Raw genomic sequence first — 15,944 nt, forward strand, 5'->3', positions numbered from 1 at the left:
CAGTAAATTAATTCAACCTTGTCGCATCTCTGCCTTATAACATATCAAATATTCCGCCTGCGTCCTGTCTAGACTGCGATAACAAAGGGCATTTAAAGCCCTGCAAGATGCGCTGACAGAGTAGCCATTTAAAGATGCAGTATTGCTTTCTCCATCTAAAACGATTTGTCAGATGGAGTTAAAATGAAAATGATAAGTAATCACTCTGGTTCACAACCATTTCAAAAGGAAAAAAAAAAAAACCCACAAAACCCCCGCAGCTCACAGATATAAATCCCACTAAAATCATTCCAATGTATCATTCCAGTGGGATTTGTCTGGCCTCTTTTTTATGGCATTTGCTTTTTAAAAAAAAAATTTATTTTATTAATCTGAGATGTCAGTAGCTTTCTGCAGCACATGCATTTCTAAATAGGAGTGTATTAAGTTTGAGAAAGCCAGCTCCAGGTTTTAACTGATTTATTGGCATAAAATGATGACTTGTGTAGAGACACTACTATAACCCTAAGGGTTAACACTGAAAAGGAATTTTTTTTGGTTTTATTTACTTAGAAACAAAAGAATAAACTGTATCACATGAGAAAAACTGGCCAGTCCCCATCACTGACACAGTTCAGCCTGGTCAGTCCCTGTCCTCAGGAATGCAAAAGAAAAAGGAAAGTTAAAGCAAACTATGTGGGTGAGCAGAGAGTTGTTTTTTTTCTACTGAGAAAGGACAGTTTTCTGGAAAAAGCAAAACAAGATATAATTCTGTCTAACTCAAGAAACATCCCCCTCCCTCCCTGAGCTTTATCAGCTGTTGAAGAACCAAAAAACCTCAGAATAAAACACACAGGAGAAATCACTGATCTGCTGAACAGGAGGGCAAACTCTGCCCGTGACTGCCCAGGCCACAGCCACCCTGGGGCCACCAATTCCACCCCAAGAATGGCTTGAGAGACTGTTTTGTTGTGACATGTCACGACCACATGTCCCTGGCATGACCCTGTGCCCAGCCCTGGGTCCAACCTCACTGCCCAGTACATCCCACAGGGGAGGGTCAGGGTGGGAGTCACCCCTGCAAGTTCTGAACTGGGCTGAATTCAGTTCTTCTCTGCTCCTCACCCTACAGCATCCCACCACCACCTCATCCACACCTCCCTCTGTCTCCCAACCCTTGTTTCTTAATTATTATTTTAATAAGACTGTTTCCAACTTCATTGTTCATTCCGCAATAGCCCAAGGGCTACAACTGTTCATTAGACAGAATTTCTGCTTTAATTGCACTGACACAGATGTGTAGGTTATCTGGAAGAAATTACTGAAATGAGCAGTAAAGAATGGGGCTGGATGCTTTGCTTCCCTTACGGAGAGTTTAATTTAACATTATTTCCCCCACGCCCCATACAAGCAGCACTATTGGCTGCACTGCAGGTTCACAGAGGAATTAACCCCAAACTGCTCCCACTGCACACAGGTGCATGAGGATTCCCACAGGGGTGAGAGGGGCAGGTTTGGGGGCTCTGTGATTTCCACTACTGCCAGTGGGATGGTCTGTGTCCCCATCATGTCCCCCAGGCAGCACAAATCAGTGACATTCCCCTGAGAGTGGAAGCACCCAGGACCACAGATAAAGCTTTGGGGAAGAAGTTGGGTCACCACTGCCCAATGTGTCAATCCCAGCATGTGCCAGGACTGGGGTGGGCAATAGGCTCCCTCAGTCCCCTCTCACCCTCCGAAAAGAAGAAACACCAAAAAACATCATCACTTCTGCTCAACAGTGCCTGGGCTTCAAACCCACCATGGCTGTGCAGCTGTCAAATCAGCCATGGAGTTCACATGGACTTCCTCTGCAATTCATGTTGGCAAGAGCCAGACACATAATAGCCTCGGACTCAGGGAGAAAGAGCTGCCAGCATTATTTCTATTTAAAACCTCTATTTGAGCTTCACAGACTCATTCTTCACACGATACACATTCACACAGACATACACCAAATGCAGAAGTGAGCCAGATCCAGAAGCATTTCACTTCACCAAGAGCAGTGCCTAATAGCAATTTCAGGTTTTGGCTCTCTGTTACTATTTAATAGATTTTAATTCAATAATAAAAAGCATGAACATTCCAAATTTTTTGTTATGTTTTCTTGCCAGGAAAAAGAAAAAAGTTGTTCCCAACTTCATTATTGGACCATTCTCTCCTCTAGACAAGGGGTTGCAGCCCAGAAGCAAATCTTGACCAGGGCAAGGCTGACAAGGGTGGGCTGGGGCAGGGGCAATATCACAGGTTCAAGTCCTATCTCTAAATAAGTCTAAAAGCCTCTAAAAATGTTCCCTTCAGCCAAACTTGCCTTTAAGGGGGAAGGAAAATTTCACAAACGCTTCATGTTAAAAAAACCTGCATTAAGGGAAAAACCTTCCCTTTGTTGCTAGGGGACTTACTAGCTTTGTATCTGCTGAAAACCTTTAAAATGCAACCATTGTATTTTAAAAAAAAACCTCAGAGACTGAAGCACCTCATGTGCTAAAAATCAAGAGACAGAAGACATCAGTTCCATCCTTCATTTGCAAGTACTTTGCTCGGGCCTGACTTCGTTTTGTGCCTTGGTCCTCGATGCTTTTTGGCAGCTTGCTCCAGACTTACTGGCAAAAGCTAAAAGGTTTCTATTTAGCTGGTGTCAGCTGAGCATCTGTGCCGGCAAGAACTGGAGTGGGGGTGATCCCGACTGCATTTCAAAAGCACATTTCTTTCCGGGAGCTGCCGCAATAATTTGAAGTCTGAGTGTGTTCGGCTAGCGGGGTGACTCCCTCCGGAGGGGTGCCGGCTGGGTTCGGGGAGGGATTCCTGACCAGCGGAGGGAAAAGGAGCTGGGAACGCTCCCTAACCTGTGACCCTGATAACAAAAGGCAGGGAGAGCGTCTAGACCTCCAGTCTGCCGGGGAGAGAAGGGAGCATTGTGCTGCGGCACACTGTGCTGCTCACACAAGGCACGGAGCCTGCGGGGCAGCAGCGGCACAACACCCCAGCTGCAAACAGCATCACCCCATGGCTGCGGGGGAAGCACGCACAGCCCACCCTTCCTGCCCACAACAGGGTTAGCGGGGCACGTCCTGCTGCCCAGCACAGCTGGAACCCCTGGAGGGGAAGGATTGCCAGCCCCGGGTTTCCCTCTGCCTCCGTGTGTTTGGCACATTGCATCCTCACACTCCTGAACGCGGCGATCCTGCCATTCCAGCTCTGTGCAGACTGCCAACAGGAAAGAGTGAAAAAAAAAAAAAATGCTTCCTTCCACAGAGCCTTTATTTTCTGCTTTCCCTGTCTGGCTCAGTTAAAAGGGGACAAACCAAGATGTTCCCTCTCTGCCCAGCCTAGAGGTCAGCTCAGCATTCAGAGAAAGCTGAAGCCCCGGCTTTAACACATATTTCTTGTGTGACCCTGATCAAGCCCCTTGGCTTCTCAGCGTTGAGGTCCCCACCTATAAAAATACAAATACCCTAAATAAATGCTGGAGCTAATGGCAGGTTACTGCCAGGGAACCGCACCAACAGAAAACAAAAGACCTATTAAAAGCCCTAGTTCCCCTCTGCCAGAAAGAAAACACTATTACCCACTACTTAAAAAGATGCATTAAAGGAGAGGGCATGGGGGGGGTTAAGGACACCCCTGGCAGAGCAGGGAGGGGAAGCACTCCTGGCCAGCTGTCCCCCTTGTGCCCTCAGGACAAGGTTTTGGGGTGCTCCTGCACCCTGGCCATGCCCTGACCATGCCAGCAAGGACAGCAGGAGCAGCAGCTGCCCTGAGCACACCCAGCACACAGCAAACCTGCAAACCCACAGATTGCAACTTGGGGCAAGACAAAGCCCTTTAGTTCCTCTATTTCGGGTGGAAAGGTAAATACCTGGAAGATGTGCTCCAGCCCAGCTGTACAGATGTGAAACCAGTGTGACACTGGCATGGTGACACCCTGGGCATCAGTGACACTGACCCAGTGGCACTGCTCCACACAGGACCTGCAGCCCTGGGCACAGCCAGCAGCCACCTCAGGGAACCCAATCCTTCTGCCACCTCCAGGCTGGACCTCTGCAGTCACAGCCTGACACCACACAAAACCAGACAGCCCCCGAGATAGTTTAAACAGCTATTTAATCCCCACCTCCTTCTGAAGAGAGGGGAAATATCAACAGCTGACGGTGAACACAGTGAATTCAGAGCAAGAGAGGAGCTTTAGTAGCCTGGTAGCCACCAGATGCCAATCCTTCACCAGCACACCTTACCACATCCATACCTCACACAACAAAAAGGTGAGGCACGAGGAATTACATCTCCCCCTGCCTCTGTGGCTTCATCCTTTCCTTCCAAAACATCACCAGTCCTGCAGCAAGTCCTTCTCCAGGTGCTCCCAGGACCACTGAGGCACCAACAGAGCCGGGAGCTGTGGCAGGACACTGCATGGTGGCACCGGGGTGAGATGCCACACACCTGCAGCCTCAGCAGGGTCCAGCCAGAACTTCCTCACAGCTTGGCACCTGCCATGGCAGCAGCTCATCTCCTGACAACTGCCTGGGATTTATTTTTGGTGCACATGCACAGCGAGACTGAGAGATCCCACACTGGGATTCTATCAGCAGTGTGCAGCTATGGAAACAAACGCATTTAAGACTAATATAACAAAATGCCCAAACCCACAACAATAAAATAAAAAATGGTGCACGTTGGTATTTTCACAGGGGAGCATTGCAGTGAATGCAGAGCATGACCCAGCTTCTCCCAGAATTCACCCAAACCACTAAGAAATCACACATTTTCATGTACTTGCATGTTTAGCTATGTGAATTTTGCTTGGTGCAAACCCTCCACCCTGCCCTTTGATTTTAGAGAGTTCAAGGAGTGCATCTCCTCCTAAATAAGATGAATAGCCATTTGTTGAGGGCATTCCCTCTTCCCCCTTCTGTACCCATTTCCAAGCCACTCCCTGTGAGAAGCAGGAGAGGTGACACAAAATCCAGCAGGAACTGCAGCACCTCTTTTGTCACTGCCCATGGGGTACTGTGGTGCCTGACCGTGCCCCAGTGCACAGATCTGGGCAGAGGCTGTGGCTCAGCCAAACTGCTCCTTCTCAGCAGGCAAGAGAGGGATCCACAAGTCATTTACAGGAATCCAAGAGTCTAACATCCACGCCAGACACCCAGGAGTTACCAGGAACATGGTGCAACACCTTAAAAACCCAGGAAAAAAAAAAAGCCTAGAGAAAGCCAAACCTCCCTGGAGGGAGGTGGTGCTGCTCCCTGCCCAGGGTGGGTGTTTTGAGCCACCAGGTGCAGGGCTTTAGCCCAGGTGGCACAGGGATGGGCATCTCATCTCTCCCCGGGGCTCTGGCTCCGCAGGCAGCACCAGCACGCTCCGGGAGGACGCGGGTGGCGGAGGTGGCGATGTCTGGGAACGCCAGCCCAGGCTGGAGCTGCAGACAAGGACCCAGACAACAAAGGCGAGGCAAAAAGCCGTCTGATAGAGGCAGCCCCGTCTGGCAGGCCGGGCTTTCAGAAGCCTGGGCATGCAGTGATGTCTGCAAGCACAGCTCTGCGCTGGGCGCACAATTAACCCCGCAGCAAGATCGCTGAAGTGTCCTGCAGCACACTCCAAATAGTATCCATCTGGTGAGATGAAAAAAACCCAAAGAGCACAGGAGTGCAGCAAAGCAGCAAACAACTGGAGACTGCAGGGAATGACTCTACAACAAACAAAAATTATACTTAATTTTCTGTTATTTATATTCCAAGAAAACCGCATGTTTTCACTTGCATCTCTGCCTCCCTCCCCGAGGCACAAACACACACACAAAATGGGAAGACCAGGGAAAGCAGGAAGAGCAGCACAGCTAGAACACATCCCTGCTCACACGCTCTCCCAAATCACAGCACAAGAAAACGGGTGTGAGTTTCACAACCATGGAGCAACAGCTAAACACCTTTTGCTGGAGTGAAAACGCCCCGAGCAGAGCACTGGGACACCAGAGCTCCCTCTGCCCGCCTGATCCGCTGAGATCTTAAGGCATCAATACAAAATAAATGTAAATACACCATGGAGGGCTGCAGGACAGTTTCCCTAGGGTTGGTGTGAGTATCCCAGCTCCGGGGCTGATCCCAGCCTCCCCTGCCTGATGTCTGCACCACGACAACACTGCCGGGGGATCAGTGGTGTCTCACAGCTTTTTTGCATAAGCAAGGGCTATCCTGCTGTGCAACCAAATTGTGCCACCAGGCTCGAAATAAAGGAACTGAAATAATTCTTTTTTGCTCTTATTTTAGATTATGACTTTTACTAATTGATGCTTGATAAAAGCCTGATGAATGATTTGTAGGCATTATAAGCGCGTTAAGGATCTGAGTGTGGTTATAAGCCAAGGTCATAAGCTCTATTGACTTCCCAGGCTCTATAGCAATTGATTTGCCATTTATTAAAATCATTTATTCACCACTTGTTAACACTTTATTTAGCTGGTTCTTCCCCAGCAGGCCTGGGACACCACATTGGAGCAAAGACACCTTACTTTTGAGGGACTGTCATCAACTCAATTCTAAACTGAGAGACAGACCCATAAACATTATAAACAGTGTCTTTTTAAAGGCTCCTTTGCAAACAGGTTCTGCTCAAATCCAGGTTTAACAGGGCTTTCCACACCTGGTTTTGTCTGTGCTGAACATGGGCATCTCTGGCCACATTCAGCAAAAGCCCCACATCCCATGACTTAAAAAGGTTCAGGATGTCAACTACTTTCATAAAACAGAGTGAAAGTCTCTGTCCTCAACGTAATGTTGCTCATCAGTTTGCCAGAGTAACAGCAAACAGAAGAGTACTGGTGCTTCAAATGACACTCAGCTTTTGAAGGTATTTCTACACTGAACAGAAGAAGAAAAAAATCCCATCTAGGATTACCAAAGTGCAGCCAGATATGAATAGCCAAAAAACATCAGGTTTGCACAGTCAGCCTCAGAAGACACCACTGCATCCCCCAGTGCAGCAGAAGAGCAGGTAGCTGCTGCTCTCAGGGCCAGGCCATGTCCCACCCGTTCATGGAGCAGCAACCAGGCTGTTTATGGTACAGCAGCTGCAATCATGCAATCAGCCTTCGTAATTAGATCTTGGCAACTCTTGAAATACTTCACTTACCCAGTTTACCTGGAAAGGTGCGACCTAAACATTCAGTGCCTGGAGACATTTGAAAGAAAAACAGAAAGGATCCGTCAGTGATGGGAGCCACCTCCGAGCTGCTGCACACACACCCCAGCTCCCCTCTGGGGACTCGTCCTGCCAGAGCTCCCCGTGGCCAGCAGGCATCTGCTCCCTCTGCTGCCATCTCCACAGGGCCAGCAGCACCAAAGGTGCCACTGCTCCTGGTTAATGACCCCACATGCTTTTCCCACACGACGTCCCGTTCCTCTCTCCACTGCTTCCCCAAGACTGCTCTCCTGATCTCACCTGACAGCAATGCCAAAGCTTCACAGAGGTCTGTGAAGTTCCTGGGATCACTCAGCCCACCCCAGAGACCTCCCTGCCACATCCAGCAGTGCCAGACTGCCTGTCCACAGCCCTGGGCAGCACGCTGCACTTCAAGGCACTGGTGCACTACTTATCAGTTCTGTCTCCTCTGCAAACACAAAGCTGAGCCTGGTGAAAGCTCAGGCTCTCCTGACACCCCATCCCCATGCAGAGGTAGTGGCTGTGCAGTGCTGAAGAGGAAGAGCCACAGCAAAATCTTGCACAACACCCCAGGAGCAATGCCCAGCAGATGTATTTCCAAGTGAGGAGAACAAAGTACCAAAAAATCTGCAATAAAAGACAACTCGTGACTTCTCTCTCACCCATCAGTGTGTGACTACCTGCAGCACTGAAGGGATTATGGGGCATGGATCCTCCCCAGTGCCTGACAACTGAGACACTGTGGGCTGGGGGGGAGCTCTGCATCCTGCAGGAGGTTTGCCAGAGAAACACGTGTACACAGGACTCTTTTATGAAGCCCACAAGAACTGTCTGTCACTGATAATGGTTAATTGGTACTAATTAGTGCAGTCTGATTGGAAGGAGTCCTACTGGCCTATAAAAGTGGCCTTTAACCCGAGAGCAAGGGAGGCTGTCACTGCCAGACACACCACGCTGGGGCCACAGACACACTGCCTGCTGCTCACACAGGCTGGGAGGCTCCTGGGAATCTACTAGCACATCACTGCTCCCAAATAAAGCTTCAAGAAGTTACTTTCCACGCAGCTGGGAGGACAGAGATAGGCAACTTTTTCACCCCAGGAACATCAGAGAGTTGTTATAAATTACTGCAGTGGCTAAATAACGAGGGGTTGCAGGCTGGGCTCACTGATGTGAAGTCAGGCTGCTTTACATGCTTCACATGCAGGTGCTCTAAAGTGGCCCTGCAAACATGAGGTGTCACCTGAATGCACATGGGCAGCCAAGAGCCACCAGGCCCATGTGCACCATCACCACCATCCTGCTGGAATGGCACCGACACCGAGCACGACAGGAAAAAGGAAAGAAAGGAATTCTGCCGAGCCAAACACTGACGTGTGGCAACAAGCTTGGACCTCCTCCTCCTCCTCCTCCTGCTCAGCCAGCTCACTGCACAGAGCCTGGAAAGGGGTGGGAGGCTGGAAAGGAGTGAAAGGCCAAAAGAAGACTGGAGGCCAAAAAAAGGGTGGGAGTCCCAAAAGTAAAAAAGTAGAGTCTGAGAAAAAGCGGATGCCAAAATGGCTCGGGAGACCCAAAAGGGTGGGAGTCCAAAGGAAATTTAAAGGTTGAGAAAAAGAGACCCTGTGCATGCAGCTGGCTGGATCAGGATCAGCTTTTCTCTGGCTGAATTTCCAAAAGGATAGAAAGCAATATCTCTCCCCTCCCTGCTCCACAGCCCTGGTGACACAGTGTGACACCCTGTGCACACATGGGCTCGATGTCCCTCACATCATGTCCCATCCAAGATGTTTGGCCACGGGTCTGGGATGTGTGGGAGAAGCCAGCCTGAACCCTCTGAAGTCAGGCAAGATTTTGGGATGTTGCTTCTCCCCTCTCCCTTAGCCTGCCTGCCTCTCCCATCCTCACATCTGCCCTTTAGGTTCAGCCATGCATTCGCCAGCTTTTTAAATGCAAATGAGAATTGGCACATCCAGCCGGTGCTTTAAACCTGACCAGAGCCACCCTCAGCTCTCCTCCCTCCCTCCTCATATGCATAAACTTTTTTTATGCAATCGGCAGCAGGGAAGAGACCCAGGGAGTGGCTGAGCCGTGCCCGGAGCTCTTCTGCAGCCGCAGCGCTGCCAGACGGCTCCATGGGAAGGGTGGCTTAGGCTTTCTGCCTACCAGCAGCAGCGAGGAACCAGTAATTACCCTGGCTGGACCAACACCTGCTCGTGGTTTTGTCTTACACCGTTTGTGCAACCCGACGGGCTGCCAACAAAGCAGGGATGTACTTTGCCTAAACAGGTGAAAACATGAAGCAGGGAACGGAGCTGCCGCCTTGGTCCCACAACGCCTCTGTGCAGCACATGCTGGAAAATCACTGCTGCTTCAGCCTGCAAGGCTGCAGAGCAGAGACGAGCATGGCATGCACTGGAAAAGCTAATCTTTGGGGAGAGGAGAGAAAGGGATGCCTATCTGCAGAGCCAGCTGCTGGATTCAGCCCCACACTGGTGCAGGGCACTCGGATGCTCTTTGCTGGGCTGCAGCACCAACATCAGCAAGCCTGGGTGGCCAGGAGAGTCGTGGGACAGCATGGAGGATGTGACAGCCCTCACATGGCTGTCACAGGGCTGTCTGCAGAGCAGAGCTGCTCCCCAAAAAGCCCTGTGCCAGCTGAGAGGAGAAGTGCCCATTCCCACGGCAGGGATCTGAGCCCCACACTGAGCCAGAGATCAGCAGTGGGGTGGGAAGGGCAGGGTGAACACCAAAGGAGCACCAGGGCCAGCCTCAGGCTCTGCTGCCTTTCTGCACTGCAGCAAAGGCAGATCAGCTCCAACCCCACCAGGTCACACCCAAAATACGCTCTCCCCCCTCCGTCGGCAGATGGGATTTGTTGTAGATGATTTGTCCTGGAATAAAAACACCAGCCCCACCTCTTGCAGAGTATTTACTGAAAGCCACTAAACATTAAACAGAGGCAAAAAGTGTATCCCAGCAACATCTGGAATTTATCCCTTCTTCCTTCTGCAAAAAAAAATAAAAAAAAAAATCACGCTCTATTCTTTTAGAGAAAGAAAAGTGATTATATAGAATTATAATGCTGGAAGAAGATAGAGAAGAGCAGAGATTTTCTTTGAAATGCTGTTTAGACAATCAAAAAGGGATAGTTTCAAAGAAGCAGCAAGTACTATCAGCTTTTTCCGCCCTGTCTCACAGTGCCAGGCTTTCCTCCCATGCTTTGGCTAGGAGACTCATAGGAAAGCAACAGATTTTTTTCATCCTTGCAAGACCTTTAGCAAGCTAGAAAGGAAACCACCTCTCAGGCCTAACTGGTTGAAGAGAGACCAAATAAAAAAATATTCCTCTAATTCCTGCCAACAGGATTCAAAGGTGCCTTCATTTCTATGAAGAAAACCTGCTTTGGGACGAGCTTTCCAAAAGAGGATGTGTCAATCTTTACCCAGGAGAGCCAACACTGTCTCTCCAGACAGAACAACGGAAAGGCTTTAAATATTAAAACAGGAAAAACCGTCGGGATTAATATGAGGATGCAAGGTCAAAACGTGATATCCTCCACTTCCTCAGGCTCCCCATGCCAGAATGGCTGGACAATGACCCCACAGCATCCCCTGTGCCCGGATGCAGCTGGGGAAGCCTGGGTTCAGAGGGAAACCCTTCCCAGCCTTCCCGAGGGGGGAAGCCAAGCAGTCGCTCTCACGCCAAGCCCACAGAAGTGCCTCCAGCTACTAAATTACCCAACGACTCAAACGAACTGCATTGATCTGGCTGGAAAACAAAGCTGCAGCTCTTGGCACGTGCCCAGTTCGGAGGGTACAGCTGCATTTTTCACCTGCAAGCTGTCACAGCCACAGTCAGAGATGCCCCTTCACCTGACACCGGCTGGCCAGTGACACTGAGGAGAGACAGAAGGGCAAACACAGGTGACAGGCAACCACAGCTCCAGCCACTTCTCAGGCAGAGCAGAGCCCCAGCAAGTGACAGGTATGTCCAGTTTTGCAATCGAGGGCAAGGCTGTTCCTAGAACAAGTCCCATTACTCAGGCTCCTCAACCCCCATCTCCTCAGCTGCACGTGGACTGGATGTAGGATTTCATCAGGACATTAAACTCAGAAGCTGTAAAATCACTGTGCAAAAACCCAATTATACCTATTTTCGTAACAGCCAATTTAAGCTTGTATTTAGGTCCCCTCACATACCCCTAACGTTACATAAAGCATTTCTTCCACTTGAAATGTAGCTTCCTAAAGGCCACTTTGCTTAATTTAATAGATGCTTTCTGTGGGTCCACAAATCTCAAGAAAAGCAACCAAGGAGGACACATGGCTGCAAGATCCGGCGTGATCCCTTCCTGAGCACACAGCGAGGGCAGGAGGGGATGAAAGGCATCTCCAAACCCATGAACCTGCTGTGACTGGAGTGCACTTGTGCTCTCAAGAGCAGCAAAACCCCACGGTCAAGTCAAAAGAGGAATTCCTGAACATCTGCACGCACTGTTAACCCATTCCAGCCCGGCTGCACAGCGGGATGGATCCTTCCCTCATTCCAAAACCCCCAGCTGAACTGAGCCCACTCGGGCATGCTTCCCTCGGATTTCAAAGAGCTGCTTTCTGCACTTCAAGTGAATAAATGCAGTCATCTCTTTTCCCTTCTTTTTTAAAAAGCTGCGCTAATAAAAAGCTCACAGCGAAATCTACTAAATTGAGTCCGTCCATTATGTTTATTGTTCCTCACAATCCAGGCCTGGATGGCAACTCAGTGGAGGCTGAGAAGTGTATTTATCAAGAAAACCCATGAGAACGATGGGGATTAAAAGCAATCAGCAGGATAGGCTGTGTTTGTAATTTGTTCTGCACCTCGCACAGGACCCCCTCTCCTTGTTTTTGAGCCCATCTCTGGCACATCAGCTGACAGCACCTGCATTCCCAAAAAAAGCTGAGGAAGGTGCAGTGTGTATATCCTGCTACGAAGAAGTCACACTGGAGGAACATAAACCCTGATTGCATTACACACCAGTGATCAGTATCATTAAGTGCTACACACCTCGTGTGTGTCTCAGCAGTTGGAGAGGGAGACACTGGATTTGAAAGCACATCTTCCCAATTCAAGCAAAGTCCCATTACAGTAATGTAAGTGTAACAACAAAAATGAGATTCCTGCTTATTACGTGGGAAATAATTGCAATTTAAGATAATTTTTCCCTGAATTGTGTGAAGCAAGTGCCCATCAATCATGTTGTTCCTTCAGTGTCCTAAAGACAGCACCTGGCAGGACAAGGCACTTTCAGAGCTCAGTGCTAAACAGCCTAATCTGTGTATGCTATTCTGAGGTATTGAAGCCAAGAGACCACCCCTGGTAAGGTGGAAAAATGGTGGAAATAATGAAAATAACACAGAGAGAGCAGGACTTGCTCCACCAGGAGAGCAGCTGACGCCGAGCTGTGGGGGACATCGACACTCTCTGACTCTCGAGATCTCATTGCACAAATACCTGAGAAGAACACAAGGAAATCCAGCCTGGTTCCAGGCCTGCAGCAGACACCAAGGACAAGCCCAGCCTGGGTCATTTCAGCTGCTAACCATGGGTTTCACCCCTTGGCTCCAAAAATCAACCCTCAGCACCGTGGGAAAGAGCACGGGAGGGCGTGGGAGGCGCGGGGCTCCGCTCCGCTTTGGGGGGATCTTGTGTTTTTATAAGAAATAACGACATTAATCATAACATTAAACAGAAACCACTAAGGGGGAGAATTTCCAAGCTTGCTCAGCACAGAGCCCAGCCCGCAGGGGAGCTGCCAGCCAGCGGCCACAGCCGGCAAATTCCCTGGGACTTGTCCTCGGCAGCCAAAGCCACGGAGGGAAGAGGCGACGAGCAGACTCAGGACTGTTGTAGGACTCAGGCTTGGATATGTGAGTCTGACTGCTCAGAGGTTAGATGTCTCTTGGGAATTCATCCAAATGGCACTGCTTCTCTCCCACTTGCCCTGCAGGTAAATCTAGCATGTGGCTTACACAATCTGTTGACTTAAGTAAAGCAAGGGCAGGAGAAGAAAGCTGCTCAGACATCAGGAGAGGCTCATCAGTCCTTTGGGCAAAAGTCTGGGTCACTTCCCCGTCCACAGAGAGCTCAGGGTGTCAGCCAGGCCTTGTCTCCCTCCCTGGGAGCTTGTGCAGAGAGGGTGCAGCAGAACACAGTGCTCAAAACAGCAGTGAAAGGACAACAACGACGTGTTGCCAAAATCTTCCATATTTTTGGCCAGTGCTGGTAGTTAAATTCAATTTACAGAAGTTGGAGTCTGTGAGCTCTGTGTTCTAGTCAAGTCCTCTGAAATCAAACTCAGAAGGTCTCCCAGGGCTCAGGAAGATGGGGCCATGGTCACTTCCAAACCTCATTATGCTGGTCCAGCTGAGCCTCCAGAGTGACACTCATCCATCCTGCAGACATGGGATGTTGCTAACACACTGTGAGACCACTCCGTGCCCTGCCAGGGTAAGATCTTGCTGGATACACATATCTCAGGTGCATAAATAGCTGCAGTGTGCAAGGCTGGAGAGCAGGCAGGCTCTGGCAGTCAGTGACCCTCAACCATAGACCTCTGGAGTGCTTCTTGCCCTTCTATTTCCTATTACTGGTCTCAAATTCTCTCTTCCTCACAACCAACTCCTGCCCTGGGCACAGCTCCTCCGCTCCTGAGCAGGGCAGGAGCAAATGGCCTCCCCCAAAGCAAAAGCCTAAAACCTGAAGGGGGCAATTCTGACACAGTTGCAGCCAAAGCTGTTTTGTTATCAGAGCTACAAAGGGAAGATTAATTCTCACAATTTGTGAAAAGGGACGGAAGTAGAGAAAGGCCACCTTCTAACAGGCTGGTCATCTTCCCTCAAGATTTTAAACCACTGAAGATGCATCTGTAAGGAAAACTGACCACCTGAGCACCACTGTAAGATGCTGCACAGCCGTTCTGCCTGGTGTGCCAATGACAAACCCTACACTGATCACCAACACAAGGCAAGCATAAGACCAAATTCTGTGCATAAAGCAACAGCAGAGACGGACTTTGCCACTACAAACACTCCCAGTGCAAGTTCCTGATCCCTGTCTGAATCTCAAGGCAGGTAGAAGAGCTGTGAGGATGGCGAGCTCCCCAGGAGGCAGGCTAGACACTCAATCCATCTCTCGTATCAGACCTGCGTTAACATTTAAACAGGCCCTGCTGTTGTGATCCTTAGCAAGGAGCAGATGTGGTTTTGAGTAATGGTGAGCGTTACTTAACCGGTTATAGTCACTAATGTAATTGACACCTATTCCATCATCCTTAATACACCCACTTCTTTCTCCGATACCATAAATAGATTAGAAAAGTTTCTGCAGATGGCCATGACCCCATTTGTTTGTGCACTTAGCCATGTATGAATCACTCTTGGCTTGTAGCAGCACTCTGGAATTACTGAAAGATAACTAGTCGGCACAGACACCAATAAATGAATCATGCTTTCCACAAGACCAAACCTTTGGGCTTTTACAGACTCCAATTACAAAGTAAGAAGAAAAGAACAAAGAAATTACTCAGTCTATTTGCACAAAGTCATGCAGAGTTGATTCACAGTTTTACAGAATTATTACTGACAATCATTTGTAGGGGGTTAGAGTAACAAACCAGCTACTTTACATATTGGACAGAATGAAGAGATGGAAAAAAATCCCCAAGCCATGTCTTGCACATATTCTTTGAAAAGTAGCCTTGATTTCTGTGCCAGTAACTTTTTTCATCGTTGGTACACTCCAAGCCTGGGGTTAATCAGTTTTCACTCGCCAAGGCTAAATTCTGCTTTGCTGGGTTGCTTGGGCCAAGTTTGCAAATGTGGGAAATCCTGTTGCACCTGCTGAAGAGCACAAACCATCCCAGGCAACAATCCCCCAGCTCTGCAGGCATCAGCAGGGTCTCATGAATGGTTCAGAGAACAGCCATGTGCGAAAGCATTTTCCTTTCTAACTGCACTTTTTTGAATGCATACTGCAAGTGAAAAATTACCCAGTCTGAGGCACTTTTATTAAAGAGATGTGCGAGACTGAATACACCAAGCGCAAATGTGTGAACCACTTGAAAGCACTGTGGACATCCACCAACACTGACAACTTGTGAGGCAAGTTTCCAAAGATGTGCAAGGTGCCTTTACGTAACACCACAGTCTGGGACACACTAACACACACCACACACAGCCAGAAACTCACCCTCTTCTAAGTGGAGCATTAGCCTAGTCCTGTATCAGTGAGAAATGGGAAGTCTGACTACCTGGGATAAAAGCAGACACTGATGGATTGCCACCTTAGCACTGCTACCTCGCTGCACACAGTGAAAAAGTGGCATTTAGTTAAAAAAATCTAAAGGTGAAGGTGGACTTGATGCCAACCTGAGCCTGAGTACAGACAGTGCCCTGGTTGTAGCATCTCTGAGTGGGATGGATGATTGACATGTCTCAGGGCCATATGCTCCAAATCAGCATCGTGTACCAGAGAGATCCAAAAACAGGGATAACGCCCCACTGAGCACAGGCACTGACAGTTTGGGAGGGATGCAAGTTAAATGAACACACGACACTATTTGTCTAAGGCTTTCCAGTACCCCTTGCATGCACTGAAGACCCAACTTCCTGGGCGAATTTACCTTGCAAATGAAATGTGTGCCCTGGTTTACACACCTGCTCCACAGGCAGAGAGCTGCCAGCCTGGTACAGCTCAGAGCCACAGCTCAGGAGAGGCCAAAACCAGCACCA

At 49.2% G+C, this 15,944-nt stretch overlaps 1 protein-coding gene across 3 annotated transcripts in view; it reads right to left on the reverse strand.

The window, feature by feature from the left end:
• Positions 1–15,944, reverse strand: part of PMEPA1 (prostate transmembrane protein, androgen induced 1) — a 48,077-nt gene that overhangs the window by 25,513 nt on the left and 6,620 nt on the right. For 2 of the 3 annotated variants that reach the window (XM_085079594.1, XM_085079595.1), the window contains exon 2: positions 7,147–7,185. The exons of the other annotated variant lie outside the window; for it this stretch is intronic. In XM_085079594.1, the coding sequence (XP_084935720.1) occupies positions 7,147–7,185 (39 nt within the window). The remainder of the gene's footprint in view (positions 1–7,146; positions 7,186–15,944) is intronic. 3 annotated transcript variants of the gene reach the window in all.

This window comes from Lichenostomus cassidix, chromosome 20, assembly GCF_008360975.1.
Source record: "Lichenostomus cassidix isolate B80296 chromosome 20, HeHo_3.0, whole genome shotgun sequence".
In the NCBI taxonomy this organism is placed as follows: domain Eukaryota; kingdom Metazoa; phylum Chordata; class Aves; order Passeriformes; family Meliphagidae; genus Lichenostomus; species Lichenostomus cassidix.